Raw genomic sequence first — 20,850 nt, 5'->3', positions numbered from 1 at the left:
GCTGGTCAGTCTCCGTAACTCTTGGTGTGATGGGACTGATCTCCTCACGCACAACTATGGTGTGAACCATCTTTGAATGGATGACTGAGGTCTTGGACTTCTCCTCCCTTCGACACTCAACAGGAGAACTAGCTGAAAAAAAAATAAAAGGAAACTCGATCACCTTTGAGGGAAAGTTAGCTGATAAAATCAGTAATGAAGTTCCTCTCTTTTGCTGTTTGTCTTCATTTCATTTGCTAAACAAGACTTTTCCTGGGTCCATGTGGTGCCATAATATTTTTTTGGCAGCTGCAGCAATTCAACATGTAAAATGGATATCAACACTAAGCAGGCTCTGCATGCTTTTAGCCCATGATCTCAGAGGGAGCTGATCTTATCCCTGTAAATGCGGATTACTGAGGCTCCCCAAGAAAGTGGAGGCTATGGACACATGTGGATAACCTTTTTAGACAGGTCCACTTCAAAGGAGTCTTATCTGAGATGACAGTAAGATGCAAGCAAGCAGCATGTTTGATCTCACAGTAAACAATCAACTTATGAAAGCAGCGGGAAAAATATCATCTCACAGCTTCTGCACAGCCCTGTTTGAAGCCCCATTTAGTAACATTACATAGAAAACATCAGCTCAAGGCAAAGCGGGCAGCTCTGCTTCCCTGCTCCCAGGAGCCTCCCTTCTCTCGCAGGCACTGGACTTCCAGAAGCTGGGTAGGGCTCGTCGTCTTCACTCCTCCCCAGAAGATGTGATTAAGGGCTCCTGTGCCCTCCTAGCAGCCAAACAAGATTTCCACAACCAGAGCAAAGTGCCTGAGGGCTGCTGGGAGCTATGGTGCTATTTTTTTCCCATTAACCTAGAGTTTGGTGGGTTTTTTTTGCCTGTTTTAATGATAAGGGAGGTTCTGCAAAGTTCTGCATGTCAGTGTTATATTTGTCTCTGAATCTGGTGTTGTAACCCAATGCAAAATAGGCTGTGTGTGGCTTTTAGGAAGAAGTCAAATCCTATAAGTTCTGTTTATACACCTAGATGAGTGGATGAAAAGGGTTAGCTGTATCCCAGATATTTGCAATAATCATTGCATCAATAATAGCAGCAGCAATGATCTGCACCCCTTAAGATACCTGGTTTTCCAACAATCTCTCAAACAGAATGTATTGTCTTCCCTGTTCAAAGGGTTTGGATGATGGGATTTTTCTCTGCAGCCTGGTACTGATAGATGCCTGCTCATGGAAAAAATGCAGACCTGGCATTGGTGTGAAAGTCTGCTTCTTCCTGGGACCAACACTATGGGATGTGGTTCTCTGAAACCAACAAGGATGAAGAAAGGAGGGATACTCACTGAAGAGCTTCAGTGCATCAGGAAGCAGGATTTTGTACTCCACCCAGTAGTTCAAAGGTGTATGGCTCATGAACAGACACTGTTGATGTATGGAACAAGTTTTCCTTCCTATGGTAGTCATGAGGGTGAAGCCATGTGAGGCAGAAAAAGACCTGGTAGCATCTCTAGGCTTGGCCTGCATAATGCTTTCTGCTGGTAGGGATACCAGGGTCTTGTTGTTTGAAAGGAGGTGTTTGGAAACACAGCAGGGAAATTCCTTAAAAATACAGATTAATTACTTTGTGTGTCCCGTGAAGATCTGAATACAGCTTTTTCACACCAGAGAGGGAAAGCATGCACAGAGGATCAAAGGATCAGAACCAACATGGTTCATGAACTAAGTCACATCCATGCCAACTGACTTACTTCTAGTCCGTATGAGTGGGAAGTAAAAGGTAATATGTCAAGCCACTGAGCAGGTTTACTATGAATGAAGAAAGAAAAAAGAAATATCAATTAGCTTCCCATCTGTTGAATAACAGGTATGTTGTAGTTGGAATGAATCACAAGGAAAAAATAGGCCGTAATGAGAGACTGGCTCAGACTGGGCACTTGCACAACAGCACCATACTGAGTTTGCACAGATTACCTTCATTTTCACATTTCTTACCTCTATGACTGCTTCCTTTTGTATCCTCAACATTATTTTAAGGCAATTATTCCACCATATGCAATGCACAGCTCGTATAAGGAACTTATGCAATTTATTTATGGAGGCACAGTCTGTCATTGGAAATGCTGAATACCATGTGGGTTAAGGAATGTTAAAGAAGAGTCTCTTGAGGGACACATGGCTGGTATTCCCTAGAAAGCATCCTGAAGTATTTTTAGCTGTGTTATGTTTTAGCTATGTATTTGCTCAGTGCGGGGTGAAAATAAGCCAAAGGGAAAAAAAATAGGCAAGATGTATCATATGAACTGTATGACTGTATGAAAGACTCTGAATTCTGAAACTACACGAGAATGGGAGCCCTCAGACCTCACCATAACAGAAGAAAAAGACCGTGAGACTTACTGCATATTTTTATTAAGTGGCGCTTTCAGAGGTCTTCAAAATGATACTACAAAAACTACCCCATAATGTTGGGAATTTTGTGCTTTGAGGGCCTGGCACACGACTGTTCTAGCTACATGGAAGTTAATGCTTCTTCACAAAGGCTTGGGTCTTTGTGGATTCACAGGTTAAAAGACTTCACAAGGCTTTCAACAGATCAGAAGGTGATAGTCTCCTCTCTGGGAGGACTGGCTCACCCATTTTCTGAAGCATGTTTTTAAAATTAATTCTACATTTTCAAAAAGTAGAATAATGAGGTGGAGCCTAATCTGGCTTTCACAGGGGCAAGTTCATCTACTGCCATGAAGATCGGTGGTGCCATTCCAGTTTTTCACCACAAAGACTGCACTCACTACCTGTCCAGACTTCCTGAAGTCCTTGTTTCTCATGCTACCTACATTGTGAATTCTAATGTTGAAATTCCAGACTGTCCAAGGCATTCATCCTTACAAATCAGTCCACCAGAATTCATCTCTATACTGACGCCTTTATTGGTGGGTTTTATGGAATAGTCCCTCCCAAGCTAATTTCAAAGTGCCTCTTTGTCACTGCTCCTCCTTTCAGCTCTGAAAAATAATATGACGATTGTGGCCCAACCTCCGACCAACTCACCTTTATGGTTTCTAAAATTGTTCAGCCAGTTGACGAAGAAGTTATTCATTCTTGCAGATCATTTATTTACTACAACTACTACCATCTTTAAAATGAATTGGCATGCCCAGCTCACACAGCACCCTCCCAAATCTCAGAACTCAATGTAGGTCAAACATGAGGGAGTTTAACCTCCTCCAAATAATGGTCTACATCTAAAGAGACACAACTTGACTTTGAAACAGGAAGTTCAAAGTAAACCATCCTTACCTCCGGCTATTTTCCTGAAAGTGTTCCTGTTTTGACTGGAGCTTTTTGTTTGCTTGGTTTTTTTCTTTTCAGGAATCACTGGCAATTTCAAAGGTCTCACAGGGCTTGGCAGTACTACCATGTGTGGTTGGAGGGCAGGCAGAATGAGATTACTCTTTGGTGTTTCTGTTTTAACTCCCAGTTCAGCTTAGCTCTCAAGCTGTAGTTTGACAAGACAGTAAATCTGTTTTTGGGGCACTTAGTGTAAGATCCCAAAGCCACTGTAATCATAAGAATGCAATATACTGCTATAGAGACTCTCCATTGATTCAAATTTTTTAACACTATGTTGAAGGGAGGATTTTTCTTCCAGCAGATTTAATATAGAGCAAGCATTCTCTGTCTAAGCAACTCTAACTTCATGCTGTCCTGCAGCCAGAATAAATTCAACATAAAATTATAAAGTGAACGGAAACACTGTGCTGTGTGCTCTGGTTAAACCAAACAAAATGGAATCATATGCCCTTGCTTGATTTTTATCAAATTTGTACTGCCACACAGTGTACAACCACATAGAGCTGGTATTAAGTGATCACAGAACTGCTGTCTCAGTAGTCTACCAAAGCAACAACTCTGTGGTTAGAAAATGAAAGACATTTCATCCTAGAATCTGCTCTTCACTTAGAATTACAAACACCCTTGTCAGTGGAAGCTGTCATATCTAATAGATAGACAGTTTCAATCATCACCATCTAGGAAGTCAGGAGGACAAGATGGAAGATGCAGAAAATGTGCCTCAGCTGTAGGATTCTTAATGCTCTGTTTTTTATAGTGACACAGACCTCTTCTAATAACAGAAAATATTGCTTTTGAGGCAATGTATGCCCCTACTTGCTATAGTAAAATAGATCTTTTTCTAATCTACAGAAGATGTATCGTATTTCCATGATTATAAACTCAGAAGATTGCCTGGTGATTTTCTAGTCAGTAGAGTTTATACACTACATATACTATAGAAGAATTTACCTGCATAGAATAGTTGTGGTTGATTATTTTGTTCTCCATAGAACAAACCATAAGATACACCTGAGTTTGAATGAGTACTTCTTTTAAGACAATACTCAGTCTTTTGTCTAAAAATTGTGAACCACAAACCACGGTATGTTATTCCAATGATGAATTAATCCTTATCTTAAAATCTACCCTTTTTTCTAGCCCCAATTTTAAACTTATAGCAGGGAGAGTTTCTGATAGCTCATATGTAGAGCTGAGGAACCCCTTGACCTCATTCCTGTTCTGGGACTTAGAAGCTTTAACTTGTTTCTCAACTTCTCTTGTTAATCACAACAAACTCCCAGAGTCTTTAGCTATAAAGAATGTTTTCTGGTCTTTCTGGTCTTTCTTTGCTTTGCGGGCTCGTCCTCGCACCTTTCCTAAACAATAATCATCTGTTTTGGAGTGTGGACAACATCACCAGGTGCTGTACTGCAACAGCCTGTACCTCAGTACCAAGCACAGAAGCAACATCACTCATTTACAAGTATCAGAAATTCTTCCGTTCATCGATCCAACTCTACTCATAAATCCGATTTACCATTCAATTCTGGCTGTAGATCATACACAGCTGGTTAATCACCATAACCCCTAAGAACTTTTTAAAATCAAGGCATCCCTTAAAGAATCCTTCACGAAGGTGTTTCCCACAGACTTTGTTTTTAAGTGCACAGCTTTGCATTTGGCTTTTCAGAAATATATTTGTGTATGTTCATCTCACCAGCCAATCCAAATAATATATTTCAATGATCTATCCTTTTCATGATTTACCATCCCCTTCATCTTCATGACATCTGCAAATATTATTACTCAAAGGCTGTCTGTCTCTGATTCCTTCTTGGTTTGTTTCTACGGGATTCAGATGCTTCCATCTTAGAAACTGGTGCCTAATAAATCTGGTTGACCAGGAATGGCTCCATCTCTCTAAGGTTCACCAGGTTTGTACTTTTCCATTCAAACCACAAACCTTTCCTCCCAGCATAGCTTCACCCACAGGCCACAAACATGAAACCCCTTTTAAGTTTCACAAACCTCACGCAGGAAAAAAGGTTGGTTGTAAATCACATCCCTGTTCTTACACTGTATGAGTGCAAAAAAAATAAAACCAACCATAAAGCAAAAAGGCATCTTCAAACTTTGTCCTTAATTTACCCTTTTGCTATTCATCTATTCAAAAATGTGTTCGCTGGTCACTGTTGCCTTGCTTCACCCTTCCTGGCGAGGGAAGAATCAGCTCCTTGGGCATTTCACAGCCCGGTGCATCCGTTCACAGTGACACAAGCAAACAGACCTGTATCTCAGCTGCACAGCATCCCAGCTGTACCACACTCCCAGCAAATGGGGAACCCAAACACCTTCCCCGCCACCCCGTAGCCCTGTGCATGGGGCTGGCAGGACCCCCAGCAGGCACAGGGTTTCTTCCATCCTGCAATGAGAGATTTCCATTATTAGTAGGAAAAATCTGACGCATCTTACTTCAGGTCCCTGTGAAGTAAGATTTTAGGACCAAATTTCTTAGAATTTTGTTGGTCCTAAAATACCAAGGAAGAGGGAGAAGTATATATGCCTGGATATGCTTTCATTTGGAAGTAGTAATGTAGACTGGTAAATTGTACTAATAAACTACTTACACCTGTAATCCCTTGTAGCAATACACACTTGTTCATTACAACTTGTTGTTGTACTAATAACATGAAAATTTTAACTTCAGTAAGACAATACTTTTGTTTGTTTGTTTGTTTTTCTAAAAACAAAGAGAAACATTATTCACATGTGACTTCCATGGTAAATGACAAGATGATGGCCAACTTAAGAATATTTTTTTTTAACATGAGCCTTCCCTGCATATTTCAGCTTTAGTAATCTAAAATGCACAGAAATGTCCCTTTTATTTACTTTCACATTTACCTAAACTAGGCTTGGCTATATCTAGCCAATGTTACTTTAAAGCTCTCCCATACACTATGGCTGTTTCATGAATTAAGACTTTTTCTTTAAATTAGAAATGCAATTTAAACGAGGTTAAAGGAGCAAAAATGTACTTTCTTTTCTGGTAAGTCATGCGGCATCCTCTCTTCATTAAAAAATAAAAATAGCTATGCAAACCATCTGATGGGATCCCTTTAAACTAACATGAGAACACTATTAGAGCAATGCCAGAATTTCAACACCATGTTAATAGACTCTATGAAAAACTTTGCAGAGCAATTTGTCCCTGAGATAACTGAATTTAAATCACAGGAATTATAGTATTATAAGAATTAATTTAATCTTGTTATACTTGGCTCAATTACTAAAAGTGTCACTTTTACTTAGTATTGGTATTTGTGGATTTACTGACTTATTTGCTACTATCAGAAAAATGCATCATCTTAGAGAAGTGAACAGACAATTCTCTGCTGTGTTTCTCATAGCTATCTCTCTTCCTTCCATGCTTTCTCTATAGATCAAATATTTATCTTCTTAAATCTGTCAGTTTGCAAGGTTCCCTATTGAGAGTATGTGCTTTCAGCATGTGCTGGAAGTGAAATAAATGGGACAAACTGTGTGCTTAAAAGTAAGCCTGTACCTCACTGTCTTGGCCACAAAAATGCTCTGTGATTTTCAGCACTGCACCCACGCACTCTTGTGAAAACTGATTTTTTGGGTTTTTTTTTTTGCTATGACAACAATATTTGTCTCAGCATTCTTTAGCTCGTCTTCAAAGTAGATCAGGACCATGCTGACAAATCCGTCTTATTTATTCACAATGACCATGAGGCTGCATTTATATTCCCCCACCACTACACGCACATCTTGTTGCTTCTTCCTTTCACTTGTGCAAGCAATTAAAAGTCCACTGGGATAAGTCTGTCTCTTTCTCTTTCGTCTAGTAAGGAGGGTATTTTTTGTTAAAAATATATGTTTTAATTTTTCATCGAACCTGCACCATGATAGACTACAAGAAGAAAAATGGTCAAAATAGGAATTTTACGTATTGATCTGCTGTAATTGGAAAGCTCCTAAATATTGTATTTGGTAGAACACATAAAAAGGAAAAAGGAATGGCTCCATCTCAGTGTCAGGTCATTGGGTGGGCTAAATTCTTTCAATTTTCCACACAAATAATTTTGCCATCTCTTTTCTCCTTTTTAAGAGTCAGGATGGAGGCAAATCTCTTTTCCCCTCACCCCAATTTTGGTATCATAAACCTTTAGTCATTTAGTGTTTCTTTAAATAAAATGTTTACCCTTGTTCTGAGCATTTCAGAAAGAATATATTTATTAATTTGTACATTTTTTTAAAGTATGACATTAGTAACCCTTATGCTTTACTATTTATTTCTCTTTCTCTTTTAGAATAAATGTTGGTCCAAAAAAGTTGCATCTGCAAGGTCTGAAGGAATTCAAATAAGCAGATACTTAAGTCCACGCCAGGCTTCCCAAAGTCTGTAACCACAAATGCAAAACTCTACCAGAGGTATTAGGCTCGTAAGTAAAAATGAGGTGAAGATACATCTTGTGTTTAATTGGTTCAGTTCTTGTATTATGAAGTGAAAGTTTTGAAAAGGAGGAACTCGGGAATTACTGATCCATCACACAAACTTAAATTCTCCCCCAAATAACAATAAACCGTTTGTAAGTACTTAGAAGAAAATAGGGGAGGGGTGTGAAATATACAAGTTTTTCAAGAGCAAATAATGTTAAACAAATCGGGCCTGTGGATAGGATAGACACCATGTACTTTGTGACTTACGCGACTTATGTCACTTGTGTGACATTTTCCTCGGAAACCATTCAGGTGAAAGACTGCCTGGCGCTCACAGATCCAATGACACGCCATCAGGAGGAAGCCCTGCTTCATGTATGAGCTGGAAGGATGTTTCAATATCCTCATTAATGGTCAGGATGACCGACCAAGGAGCGTGTTCATCATGCCTGGACAAACCCAGGCTGATGTTATTTAAGGTGAGGCCTCAGCTGGAGCGTGGTGCCCGATGTCAAGCAAGGCACAGGCAGCACCTTTGGAAGTGTGAGCTGAGAAGTCAGTGATGAGAATGAAATCAGGCTGGTTTAGGGTAGGAATGGGTGACAAAAGCCTCCAAATGCCCCAAAAGTTATCACTGAAGAAGCAAGGAATGGGTTCTCTGTATTCATGGGGGATGAGATGAAGGTTGTAGGACAGCAGATTTATATCGTTCACTAACTACATCCTCTAGGAAGGATATAAAGCTCTGGTCATAAGAGTTTGAACAGGCAATGCCTGTTGAGGGCAGTTTCGATACAGTTGGTGTTGCCTTGGGCCAAGAGATTGGAGTGAATTACTCTTTCCGAAGGTATTTTGTCTAAAACCATCCATGGCAAGTTAGAATGCCTTAAATCTGGTTCAGCAGTATCCTTAAGCAAAAGTATTAGTACATGCCATCAGCCAGGGGCACTGGTGGAGGTCTTTAGTGACGTTTAGCAGCAGTTTAAGAAATCGCCACCTGCAGCCATCTATGCTTTCACGTCATCTTTCTGCTGACTTTCAGGGTACCTGTTGTAACTACAGAGGCAGGTCAGGGTGGCCAAAGGGGTGGGATGACAAACACACTCCACACAGACATCTCTGAATTAAGTCCATAAGGGAAAACACACTGGCGCCATTAGCCCCTGATGGTGCCACCCAGGAGGAGGCACTGAGGTGGTCACTGGCGCCATTAGCCCCTGATGGTGCCACCCAGGAGGAGGCACTGAGGTGGTCACTGGCGCCATTAGCCCCTGATGGTGCCACCCAGGAGGAGGCACTGAGGTGGTCACCCATGCCAGCAGAAGCAGCAGGAGATGCTGACACTAGGTGGGGGGAAATCGGGGGAGGGGAAATAAAACTGGTGGGAGGGCAGTCCACAGCTCTGCTGCTTCTCCAGTAAAACACTTTTCCCCAAAGCTTTATTCTCACTGTGATTTCTTTCTTCCTAAAGCTCTTTGTTTAGAAAATAGACAAATGTCTGCTAGGTGCATAAATAATTTCCCCCTTGTGAAATCCGGAGCTCCAGGGAACTGTTTAAAAGCATCATGTCTCTTACAGGTATGTGCAGAAGCAGCTATTAGAGTAACAAGGAATAATAATGATGAAGAGAGAAAGCACATGGTACATAAAGTCTATGAACAAAAACTGTAGGCTAAAAACATTTCTCAGGTGCCACGTGTGAGACAGTCCCAAGCAACAGACACTGTAAAGTGAGAGAAATGCAGAATTTCTACAATAGTTTGGATGCTCTCACAGACAGAAAATAGTCAGTTTCAAGGCAGCTATCAGGATTTTGCATATAAATGTTACTGAAAAAACATACCTTTATTTTTTAAATGTTTTTCTTAACTCATTCTGTTACTCATTCTACCTGAAGGGTTACCAGATTGAGGAGTTATGTGTGTTTTGTTCTACTTTTAATACATTTATAATTTTGATGACCTACTGTGGGTTGCTACTACCTGTCTGTCTGGCAGGAACTACACAGCTACCATGTTGAGGACATCCTACCTTCACATGTTATACAAAATTATTTAACAGGAAAAAAAAGAGGCCAACTAGCATGTTTACAATGAAGAGAATGAAGAATGACATTTCCTTGAAGAATTTACTCAAATCAGGCTTGTATACTGGGTGCCAAGAAAAGGAGGAAGTTTCATGTTTGCATAAATTGATGAAAATTAGTGTATACTCTTTATGTGATGTATGCTAAAGACAATGCTGGTGGAAAATACAGACAACTGTAAAAATCTTATCCTTTTAATGTCTTTCTACTTCAAATTAAGGAAAAAAAAAGTGAAAGTTCCTTCTCCTTCCCCCAAGGAAGGGAAATACTTATGGAGGTTGGGGATTTCTTGTGAATGTCTGAATTTGTATGTTTCAGTGTGTCAAATATATCCAAAATATTTTGCTTAGAAAAGGCAGGCATGTGTTACTATTTTCAACGTGCTTCATGTAAAAAAAATGTCAATAATGAAACATTCACTTTGTTGATCCAGTTTTCACTGAGTCATTAAGGGCAGGGAACACAAGAGGCAGAGGGAGATAAGGCATCTTTGAACACAGCAGATAGAACAGACTACTGAGAAATTAAACCCCCAATGTCTAGACTAAGTGGAAAAACTTGAAAAGAAAAAAAAAATCAAAACCAAAACAAATGACCAAATAACCAACATGACTTGGAACAAAATAAAAAAAAATCCAAACGAATTGAAACCAACCCCCAGGCTGTGTTGGTGTTTTGATGCAGTTTGGGAGACCAGCTAGAAGAATCACTGTCTGTTCCCAAGCCAGTTGCTAGGACTTGGCTCCAGTGAGCTCTTCTCCTAGCCCAACATCCCCATCTTCTCAAGGGGACAGTTGGTCACTCCTTGTTTTAGTAGGCAGCTCCTCTACCCCTTCGCTAATGAAGCTTATCCTTGCCTTGGGCCTGACTTCAGTTCCCTTGCTCCTCTGTAAACGTGGAAGCAAGCTCCTGAATAATAATATTAAAAAATGCTGTGATTCTGACATCTATCCTCAAATTCCATGTCAGCTTTGACAGTTTTATACAGGTTTCATTTAGACCTAGCAGTGTCGGAGCAGCGGTTGATGTCTGTCCTCCTTATCCAACAAGCCCTTGAAATGTACCTTCAGCCTAAGTAGGCTGTTGTAATCTTCTGGGGCCTATAGTAGCTTTCCACCTATGGAAATCAAGCTTTGAACTCCAGGGGATGAAATGAGGTGAATGTAATTGCGTGTCTAGTCACAGGTATAAGATTCAGGGCACAAGAAACAGCAAATGGGGCTGCAGACATGGGAAACATCTCTCAATTTCAGGGCAAAATATTATGTATAGTGCTCGAGCTGAAGAACTAACTTCAAGTTGCTTAAAGCTCTTGTCTATGGGTTTTCACTTTTTGTGGCTCAGCAAGCAAGGAAATGCAGGGTGCTAGCATGACATATATTTAATGGCAGCCCATTTTTTGCCACAAAGTCCCAGTGTGGCCAAGGCTAAAGAGGCTAAATGTTGAGAGGTATAAACAACCATCATGTGAGATCTTCCGATACATCATGAGGAAAGGAGAGGAGCTGACTAATAGTACTCTGACACTCATTCTTAGTGTAAAGCCCTTTACTGACATTCCTCAGCAGTATCTCACACTCAGGAGACAAGGGGAAGGAGACCAGACATCCTTGGACAACTCTTGCTCATCACTGGCTTGTGAAAGCCGCTTTCCAAAATGCAAAATACATCGTTTGCTTCCTTCTGAGGTTACACTCTTACCATCAAAGCAGTCCATCAACAGACCACTGATAAACTTATTATCGACAAAAACAGTTCCTGTTTCTACTGCTGAAAGAAATGTAGCAATTTCAGTTCCTCAAAGGAGCTGTGCCACCGTGGTCCTTCTTTGGGCCTGACTTGCAGGTACACCATCTTAACTTAATGGCATTTTTCTATAGGCTTAGTTAAATGTATAGGTAAGACTTCACCTTTTATTTGGCAATAGTGCTACTGTTTGTAAATTGCTGATGTATTTTGTGAAACATAGAGCTCAGGTACAAAAAAGCTCTAAAACACAAAGAAAACAAATATATAATTAAAACCTATTATAAATACAACTGAATTTCTTATTTCTTCTGAGATCCAACTTCTTTTCTGATCACAGAATCACAGAATGTCAGGGATTGGAAGGGACCTCAAAAGATCATCCAGTCCAATCCCCCTGCTGGAGCAGGAACACCCAGATGAGGTTACACAGGAAGGCGTCCAGGTGGGTTTTGAATGTCTCCAGAGAAGGAGACTCATGTGACTGATGTTCACACTTATCACGTAGATGATCCAGACATTACTTTTGGTGATCAAGCATGACAGCTGCAAATTCAGAAGAGCAGGCTGGAATGAAAAGGCATACAGAAGAAATGGAGTGAAGAACACTACTATTTCGGACCGTGACTGAGCTGCATTTTCTCACTCTCTCCTCTAGTCCTACTCTTTCACATCTCCCGCTATTCTGCAACAATGGGGAGGAACAAATGAGTGAAAATGCTGTTTGTAGGAGATAAAACATTCACTTGAAGAGACGTAATACAGTGGATACATGTTCAAGGATATGCTGGTAAGCAGTAAACTGAGAAGACTGAACTATACACACTGTGTATTAATAAAAGGTGTGATGGAGGGTAGAGAAATCCTGCTACTCCCTAAGGCAGCTGTGGTGGCCCTGGAAATGAAAGGCACCCCGCGTCAGACGTGGCCTATACATCCACACCGTCTTCTCCACAATGGCACCTGCTTGTACGTGTGGTACGTGTGGGGCCACCCATCACCTCTGTGGCGGAAAAAGGCTGCCCAAAGGGGCTTAAAATGTGTGGTATCGCACTCTCACAGCCTTGGTGCGGGGTCAGAGGGCAGCCCCAGCCCCAGGACCTTGACCTCGACGCCTCCTGCCCGCTGGCGGCGCTCAGCTCGGAGCAGAGCGGTGCGAGGAGAAGCACTGCGCGCTCCCCTCGGGGCGCCCCGGGACACCCAGCGGGGCCCGCCGGGGCCGCAGACCCCGCTCTCCTCCCCCACACCACGGGCCGGGGGAGACGGCTGGGGACATAACCCCGGCGGGGCCGGAGCGGCTCCCGGCGCACCGAAGGGGGCTTCCCCCCACCGCGCCGCGGGGAGCATCCTCGCCCGCCGGCCTCGCCGCGTCGCCGGCAGCCGAAGCGGCTGTAAACCGCCTTAGGGCCAAGGCGATTTGCCCGTAATCCGCTGGGTTTCCCGGGGGCGGGAGCGGGGAAGGCGGGTGTGCACGTCGTCCGGGGAGCCCCCGGGGCGGTGCCGCGGGCGGGCAGGGGGCGGCGGGGGCGGGCTCGGCGCCGTGCACCGGAGGACACGGCGGCGGTGATGATGTGAGCGGCGCGGCAGCTGCAGGCCGGCTCCCCCGGGAGCCGGGGCTGAGCCCGGTGGCTGTGGGAGGGAGGAGAGCCGGGCGAGGAGGGAGGAGGGGGCCTGGACGAGGCCGGGGGAGAAAAAGGGAGGAGCAGGGCCGGGGGTGAGGGAGGAGGACGAGCGGCGCTGGGGAAGCGCTGTCAGCCGGAGTAGCGGCAGGAGGGAGCGCAGCCCGGCGGGACCCGCTCCGCTGCCCGTGGGCGCTCTCCTCGCGGGGGCAGGGGACCTGCTGCGGGGGGATGGAAGAGCATGGGTACCCTTGCTGTAGCGCCCGCAGCCCCGCCTGGGAGGAACTGGTAGGTACATGCGTGCCTTGCAGTTGCATAGGCATTTCCTACCCTTTTTCCTGCCTGTATTGTTCAGCCGGGGGGTCGGGCTGTCATCCTTATCGGTGCCCCTCTCCCCCCCGCCCCTTCCCTTCTCCCGACCCCGCTCCGCACCGGAGCCTGCCCGCCGGCTCTCGTCCTCTCCCCGCGGGGTGGGAGCCTTTCGCCCCCGCCGTGTCCAGCCATTTGCTGGCGGGCTCGTCCCTCTGGGGAAGGGGGAGTTCATTGCCCTTTCTGAGTTTCACTGCCCGGGTGGAAAGCCTAGGATTAGCACCGAGAGCCTTGCCTCCAACTTTGCCGGGGGCGGGGGGGGGGCTGGATGTTGATACCGTTAAACGCTCTCAGCAGAGCAAAAGCAACGTGTCCGGTGTTGGGAGGCGGTTTCCAGAAAGAGACACTTTTTTTCCCCTTCTTGTGTAGCCAGGCTGAGAATCACCCCCGTCACGGCGCAGTGGCAAAGCGGGCCAGGGCCGGGGTACCCCGCTGCTTTGTGGGGTGCGGGGGAGCTGGGTGCCTTTCAGCGGCTAGGAAGGGAGAGGGTTGTTTAAACTGGCCAGGAGGGAAGCTGCGGTTCGGTGGCTTTGCTGTTTGTTTAAGCAGCTCGGGGACACTCCTTCCAAAGCAGAGGAAATAGAGTCACCATCATCCCCAGCAGGTGATAAAATCAGATTTCCCTTTTCAGGGCCGTCTGGTGCTGCCGTTAGGCTTTCCTCCATTGTGCAAACACACACACACACACATCAGGCAGGGCTAAAAATAGACTTCGGGTAGCTGCTTGGGAGATTTCAACGCTATCTGAGAGGTCAAGGCTAGGCTGTCTCTGGCCCTGAACTTGGTGAGGCGATGCGAAGCACAGAACCACGTCATTGCCAAGCTCCCGTTTAGATGGCTGTGCCATGTTTTGCCAACTCCTTGTGTTGATCCAGGGCCCCTGGGTTTTACTTGTAAAGCCAGTTTTAACGAGCAGCTGGGAGAGAGCTCTTGTTTGGGTGGCTGGGTCTCCCTGTTCCCGGGACAGCGGCAGCCCAGCCTTGGGGATACCCACAGTGAACTAAGTTCACCTTCTTCCCTGTTGAGATTTGTAACCCTCCCAAATACATTTTTATTAGCCCCATTTTTGTTGTGAAGTTGAACATCCCATTTCAGTGCCCTCTGCAGTCCTCAAGCCCTGAAGCTGCTGCTGGAGATGCAGCTGTGATAGGGAAAACAGCTGTATGAGTGTTCCAGTAACATGGAGCTGACACCGAAAGGATCAGGCAAGGGAAACCCGAGATTTTTGCCTGGAGAGATGAAGACATCATGAGAGGAAGGCGGGGAAGCTGATTCCCGCAAATGTGTTGTTATCCTGTTAAACAGTGCCATTTAAATTGGCTGCCGTCATCCAAAACTCAGCTGAAACTCTGGAGGCAGATGGATCGCAGTCCCTCTGCTTGGAAATGTGGAGTCCTGGCTGAAGTATCCAAACCCATTTCCTTCTGTGTGCAGGGCTCAGATAAACAAGGAACACACATCTTCTTTTTTTTTTTCTTCTTTTTTTTCCCCCTCCATCTCCCCCTTCCCCATTAAGGGACAAGATTTGGGTCACGTCTGTCATTTCGTTGCTGCATTTGTTGAAGAGTACAGACATGAATGCAGTTTTAAGGTTAACCCCTGCACTGATTTCCTTTACAAGACTGTCATTTCAGCAAAACCACTCAATCCTTTACCTGGTAACCTGCTTGTAAAATAAATAGTCTCCGTGGCAGAAGCCACATTGTTCTTCTTTGTATCTACTCATTAGCAGGCTTTTTATGACAATGGGGGCAAAGGGAGATTCAAGTGAAGAACTGCATGATGAGGGGGAAAAAAAAGCACCCAGACCTCTTCCTCCCTCTTCAAACACAGAAAAAGAGCCGCAGGATAGGGGAAACTATTTCTTGCAGGTTTTGAATCTGTACAAGTTAATTATCTGTGCAAATGGTCAGAAGTCATTGGGAAGTGCTGTTCCGATGGCTGTTTGGAGAAATAACTGATAACTGACATCAAATGGAGCCACAACTTCTCCTTTGACTTTCAGGGTTGGACTTGTTCGTGTGCAGCTTCTAATTTCTATAAAATCCTTTCTTTAATTCACATATCACTTTTGAATGGAAAACCTCTTCCTCACTCCACTAAGATCTGCATTAGGCCCTCTGTGATGGAGCTAAATAAAAGTAACAGAAAATGTAAGGCTCATCCTGCATTCTTCCAAGAGAGATTTGGTGGCTTTGTACTCAAAATATACATGATATATGTTTTGCAAAGTTCTAGACCTGATTTTCATAATTTGTATGAGACTTGAGTCTTGACTTTACCTTTCCCTTGAAATGCATAGATGGGTCCTAACACATTTGCAAACTGACTCTTTATTTTGGTGACCTCGACAGTTTGACACCTTTTCACTCTGAAGCATTCAGCACGTTTTTTGTAACCTACAGGTAGTAACTCTTTTTAACAGTGATATGCATACATTTTGTTAGATTTTGACTTCCACTTTGGTAAGTAAGGAAGGCAAGAAGTGTTACCATCACTAACTTGATCTGCAGAGGGAGTTCAGACAGGCAGACCTGAAATTAATTTCCTCAGTCTGGAGAGCCCAGTTAAAAACTATAGTTATCATTAACCACCAAAATTAGGAAAGATTCAATAAAGTCCTTTAAACATGATGAATAATGCATTGTTAACCTGTCACACATACCACTGTTCATCCAGATCCCTTCAGAACAACTTTTTGAGGTGGAGGAAGAAAAAGTGTTACCCTTCAGTTTATAAATGCCAAAGTGACCTGGAGAAAAAGAGGTAAATATGCTTGTTACAAAGGGATCGATATTAGAGCTGGAATCATTTATGTTCCTGGAATCAAACAGTGCGTTAATCTGCATTATAAACTATAATCTCCAGCTCAGCTAGAGTGCTTGTGTATTCGGAGTTTTTTCTACATTGCATATGCGTTTTGGTGACACATATTCTATTATTGGGACTGGATGTGGTCGAGTTAAAGCGTTCTCACAGTGCATATATTTACCCAGCACTTTGAGCTTCTTTGAATATAAAGGGCAGATCATCAGCTGATATCAATTGCCATAGCACAAATGATGTCAGCAGAGCTGTTTTTGTATCAGTTGAGCACCTCCCTTTAAATGGAACATTTCTTTACGCTTTTCACCAAGTGTCCCTTGTTTCATTTAGGAAACTTAAGGCAATTACTAAGAAGCGTGAAACTGAGTATGTTAAATGAAAGACACAGCACATGCAAATACTTTACTTGGGTTTTTTTAATGGCTGCATATAGCCCCAAATTCTTCAAGACCCTGACTTGCAGCAGTCTAGTGGTACCCTTTTGTACCACAGTATCCATAGCCGTATTCACTGGGCTGAAATGTGCTATTCAATATTTCTCATGCTGAATCTGACATCGACCACCTGGGAGAATTTCAGCTGTGAGATGAAGAGATGCAAGTCAAGTTGGCAGTCCTTACTGAGGCAAAGTTTCATCATTGTTTTAGGCAGCTTTACCTTGGTAGAGGCTGGAACTGGACCCTGATTATCTATTAACGCCTTTAGAAAGCAGAACATGTGGAAATGTTGATATCTTTAAAGCTGTCTTCATGCATGGACTACGTATATATTTGTAGAAACAAATTTCTATGCTAACATGAATGAATAACTTGGGTACTGTCAGCAATTGTTAACATTTGTTTTGTTTCTCCATTTTGAAGAACTCTGTACATATTAGCTGATTACAGATTTTAGAGCCTGTAATTTTGCAGATTCCACTACAGACTTTGCAGAAACCATATTCTCATTGAACCATACTTGTGGGACATTTCCTATCATTTGCAGATTTAGGTCATTACTACTAAAACCTTCACAATATCCAGTGACCTGAGAGAACATAACTAGTACTTAATTTTTAATTTTTTTTTCATAGTGCTCTGATGTTTATCAAGATATGATGAAGGAGACTCACTTGGAAGTGAAAGGCTGGTGTGTTCCCTCCTTGTAACCCAATCTTTTTGTTCGGGCAGTCAGGAGAGAGGACGATCACAATGGGGTAGCCCACATGAGGACATGTGATGCTCTCTGTATGGTGCAGAAGCTGGGGCCGATAGTTAAACTCTGAATGAACAGAAGTTGAAGAGTTGTATTTCTTCCCCATTTCACGTACAGATAGACTTTTACCAGTTTTTATGTATTTGACATGAAATCTAGTGAAGGAAATACGACGTGTCTGTACAGGTACCTAAAGAGATGTCCAGCTCCTCTGCCTGCCACTGGACGTCATGGGAATTGTTATATTTAAAACCCAAATTATTAACTTGTTTCTGTTTTTCCATGTAATATATGATAAAACAAAGCATTTACATCCATTGCTAAGTTTGAATTTATAAATTCATTTGAATTTATAAAATTCAAGATGAGTTTTTAAATTGGCTTGCAGTGTAACCAATTGTAAAAGCTGTTTGAAAACCAGATTAGTGTCTCAGTCTGGAAGACACTGGTGCAGTATGTTTGTTGTTTCAAAACTTCAATGGAAGGCTGTTTTTGGAAATACACTTGAACCACCTACAGTTTTTAGGATTGAGGTCTAAATATTTAAGAAACAAGCAACCAGATGATGTTTTATTAAAAACAAACAAACAAACAAACACCAAAGGTGTAAATTTTGGTTCACCAATAGAATCAACTTCATTATCTCCCCGAGTTCAAATGTACCAATCTTAAACTATACACTTGAGTAATATGCTGTCTTTGTGTGCCTTTTCCCCTCACTGTCTCATCTCTCCTTTTCAACTGAATTTGGAAAGGTATCCTCTGTGGTTGAAAGGTCTACTTGAAAACAGTTTTGCGTGTAACTTCACACAGGATGTGATACGAATACATGGCAGTCACATGCACCGATCTTTTGAATGCTTTTTTAGTATGGGAACAGTTCTAACAGTAACTAGTGTTGTTCAGCTAGTGCCGTTTAAATCAGTTGAATTAAATGGAGTTAGTCTTGCTGGCGTTCTGTTAGCACTAAGTGTTCCTCAAATCACAGTCACAATTACATATAATACATGTTGGCGTTAATTAGCAAACTCTGTCTTGTCATCCTCTTGCAATATTCATTTGTCATTCACCTTCAAAAGACTCCAGGAACTGCAGAGAGACATGTTCTGGTGTAATTTGCTATTCCTGAAATTAATGTGGAGAAGGGGAGGAAAGGAGGATGGAAAGAACAAATGTCCATAAACTTTGCTCTTAACCTGTCTTTCTTCCTACCCATGCCCTAAATTAATTCACTGAGAGCAGTACATACTTGTGCTTGCCCAAATTTGATCCCATGTTTTTGCACAAGGAAAACTCCCTCAGGTGAGGAGTGAGACAAGACAGTCATCCTTTAGTTTCACAATTAACCTGTAATGAGAGGGCACTATATGAGAACTTCATCTATTTTGAGATGTGGTATTAATGGCAGGATTTAGGCCCTATTATTATTCTAATAGGGAATGTAGGTAATATGATCAAAATTCCTTTAAAATATAACATAATAGAAATTTTGACCATTTAAAAAATCTAACTTAATAGAAGCGATCCTACGTGGAGGAAGGTAGTAGAATCACACTTGAAGTACCTGGTGCAGTAACGCAGAATTAAGCCACAAGAGCTGCAAGGCTTCATGGAAATATTTCCCCTACTATGAATAAAAGTCCCAATAAAATAAATTGAATGCTCCAGAACGTATGAAATTAAGATCATGGCAAGGTGTCTGTGGTGTAGGATAGGTTGTACACTATGGGTTTGTTTTTGTTTCTCATGAACTGCTTTGTATTTGGGTACTGCAGCATTATGTTAGCATATTAAGAGATGTCAGTTCCCTTTCTAGAAATATAAATAGAATTGTGGGAATATAGAAGCCACAAGTATTGATTGCTTTCTTATGTTTAATCCGGTCCATGCAGCTAGGAGCTGTGTGTTTTATTTAGTATTGCTGTGATTTAAATGCTTATTTTGAACACTGACTACATACAAGCCACAGTAATTTTGAAGTCCCACAATTCAGAACACGTGGTGACATTTCGAGATCGTGTGAGCTGCCAGATCTGAGATTAAAAGGGAAAAATGACCCTTTATTTCCTCAAAAGGAAAAGCTTCTCTTTTACAAAGGCAGAAACAAGTAGAGTAATAAGAAAATTAAACAAAGAGGAGAAAACAGCTGGAAAGCAATGTATGCATTTGCCAAAATTGTCCAACGCTGGAGGACACCGCGGGATTGCCGCGTTGGAGGTGTGCATAAGAAACCCATTGCTTTAGGCACTGTCCATCCAGTCGCCAGAAGAAACCCTGAGCTCCCAAGGGCGGGCGACGCCGTGACCGGACAAAGCGTGGGAAGCCCACCCGTGTCCAGAGCCGGATGGTTGCGCTGTGCTTGTGTGAAACGTTCACAGCTTGGCTTTCCGCCGCCACCCGGTTCCATAAGCCAGGCGGTGGGGTTCGCCAGCGGTGCGATCGGGAGACGCTGGGATGCCAGCGGGCGGCTCTCTGCCCGTGCCTCGTCCCGTCCCCCGAAACACGCGGGGACGCCCGGGCAGGTGCGGGGGGCAGCGGGGACCCTCCCCACCCGCCTTCGCCTGTTTCGCTTCTCGGACTCATCATCCCCCGGCACCGCCGCTCACCTTTGGCGGGTCCCCCTGCCCCGAGCCGGCCCGGCCAGCGGGGCACCACCGCCACCCGCCGCCGCTCGGCGCCCCCTGCAGCCGCCGGCCGCTCGGCTCCCCGGCCGCAGGGGTGCGGGGGGCCGGGCCCGTCCGCCCCGGCTCCGCCCGCCGGCGGGTGGCGGCGCCCCGGCGCCCTGCGAGAGGGCAGCGGCGGCCGCCGTGGCCGAGGCGGGAGCGCAGCCCTTCCCCGTCACAGGGGGCGGCGGAAGATGGCGGCCGGGCGGTCCGCTCCGCTCCCCCAGCGCTCGGCTCTGTCCCCGCCGCCTCCGTCTCCTCCCCCCCGCGCCGCCTCTTTCCCCACCCTCCCGCACCGCCTCCTCCTCCCCGGGGAGGGGAGCGGCAGCGGCTGCCCTGGCTGAGCCGGACTCGTGTGCTTTCTCTCGGCAGGAGTCCGGGAAGATGGCCGGGGCCGAGGCCGGGATGAGCGGCGCCGGGATCCCGCAGCAGCCCCAGCCCCAACCCCCGGCGGCGGCGGGACCGGCGGACGAGTCGTCGGACAGCGAAGGGGAGCACGAGGGCCCCCAGAAACTCATCCGGAAAGTGTCCACCTCGGGCCAGATCCGCAGCAAGGTAA

General features: G+C 44.2%; 1 protein-coding gene across 2 annotated transcripts in view; it reads left to right on the top strand.

The window, feature by feature from the left end:
• Window positions 1-13,204: 13,204 nt before the first annotated feature.
• Window positions 13,205-20,850, top strand: part of DGKH (diacylglycerol kinase eta) — a 172,492-nt gene continuing 164,846 nt past the window's right edge. Inside the window, exons 1-2 of one of the 2 annotated variants that reach the window (XM_065054598.1) lie at window positions 13,205-13,527; window positions 20,664-20,846. In XM_065054598.1, the coding sequence (XP_064910670.1) occupies window positions 13,471-13,527; window positions 20,664-20,846 (240 nt within the window). In that variant the 5' untranslated portion in view covers window positions 13,205-13,470. The remainder of the gene's footprint in view (window positions 13,528-20,663; window positions 20,847-20,850) is intronic. The other variant, XM_065054606.1, reaches the window with a different exon arrangement.

Source organism: Columba livia, chromosome 1, assembly GCF_036013475.1.
Source record: "Columba livia isolate bColLiv1 breed racing homer chromosome 1, bColLiv1.pat.W.v2, whole genome shotgun sequence".
In the NCBI taxonomy this organism is placed as follows: domain Eukaryota; kingdom Metazoa; phylum Chordata; class Aves; order Columbiformes; family Columbidae; genus Columba; species Columba livia.
This window is presented reverse-complemented; position numbering and strand designations above follow the sequence as displayed.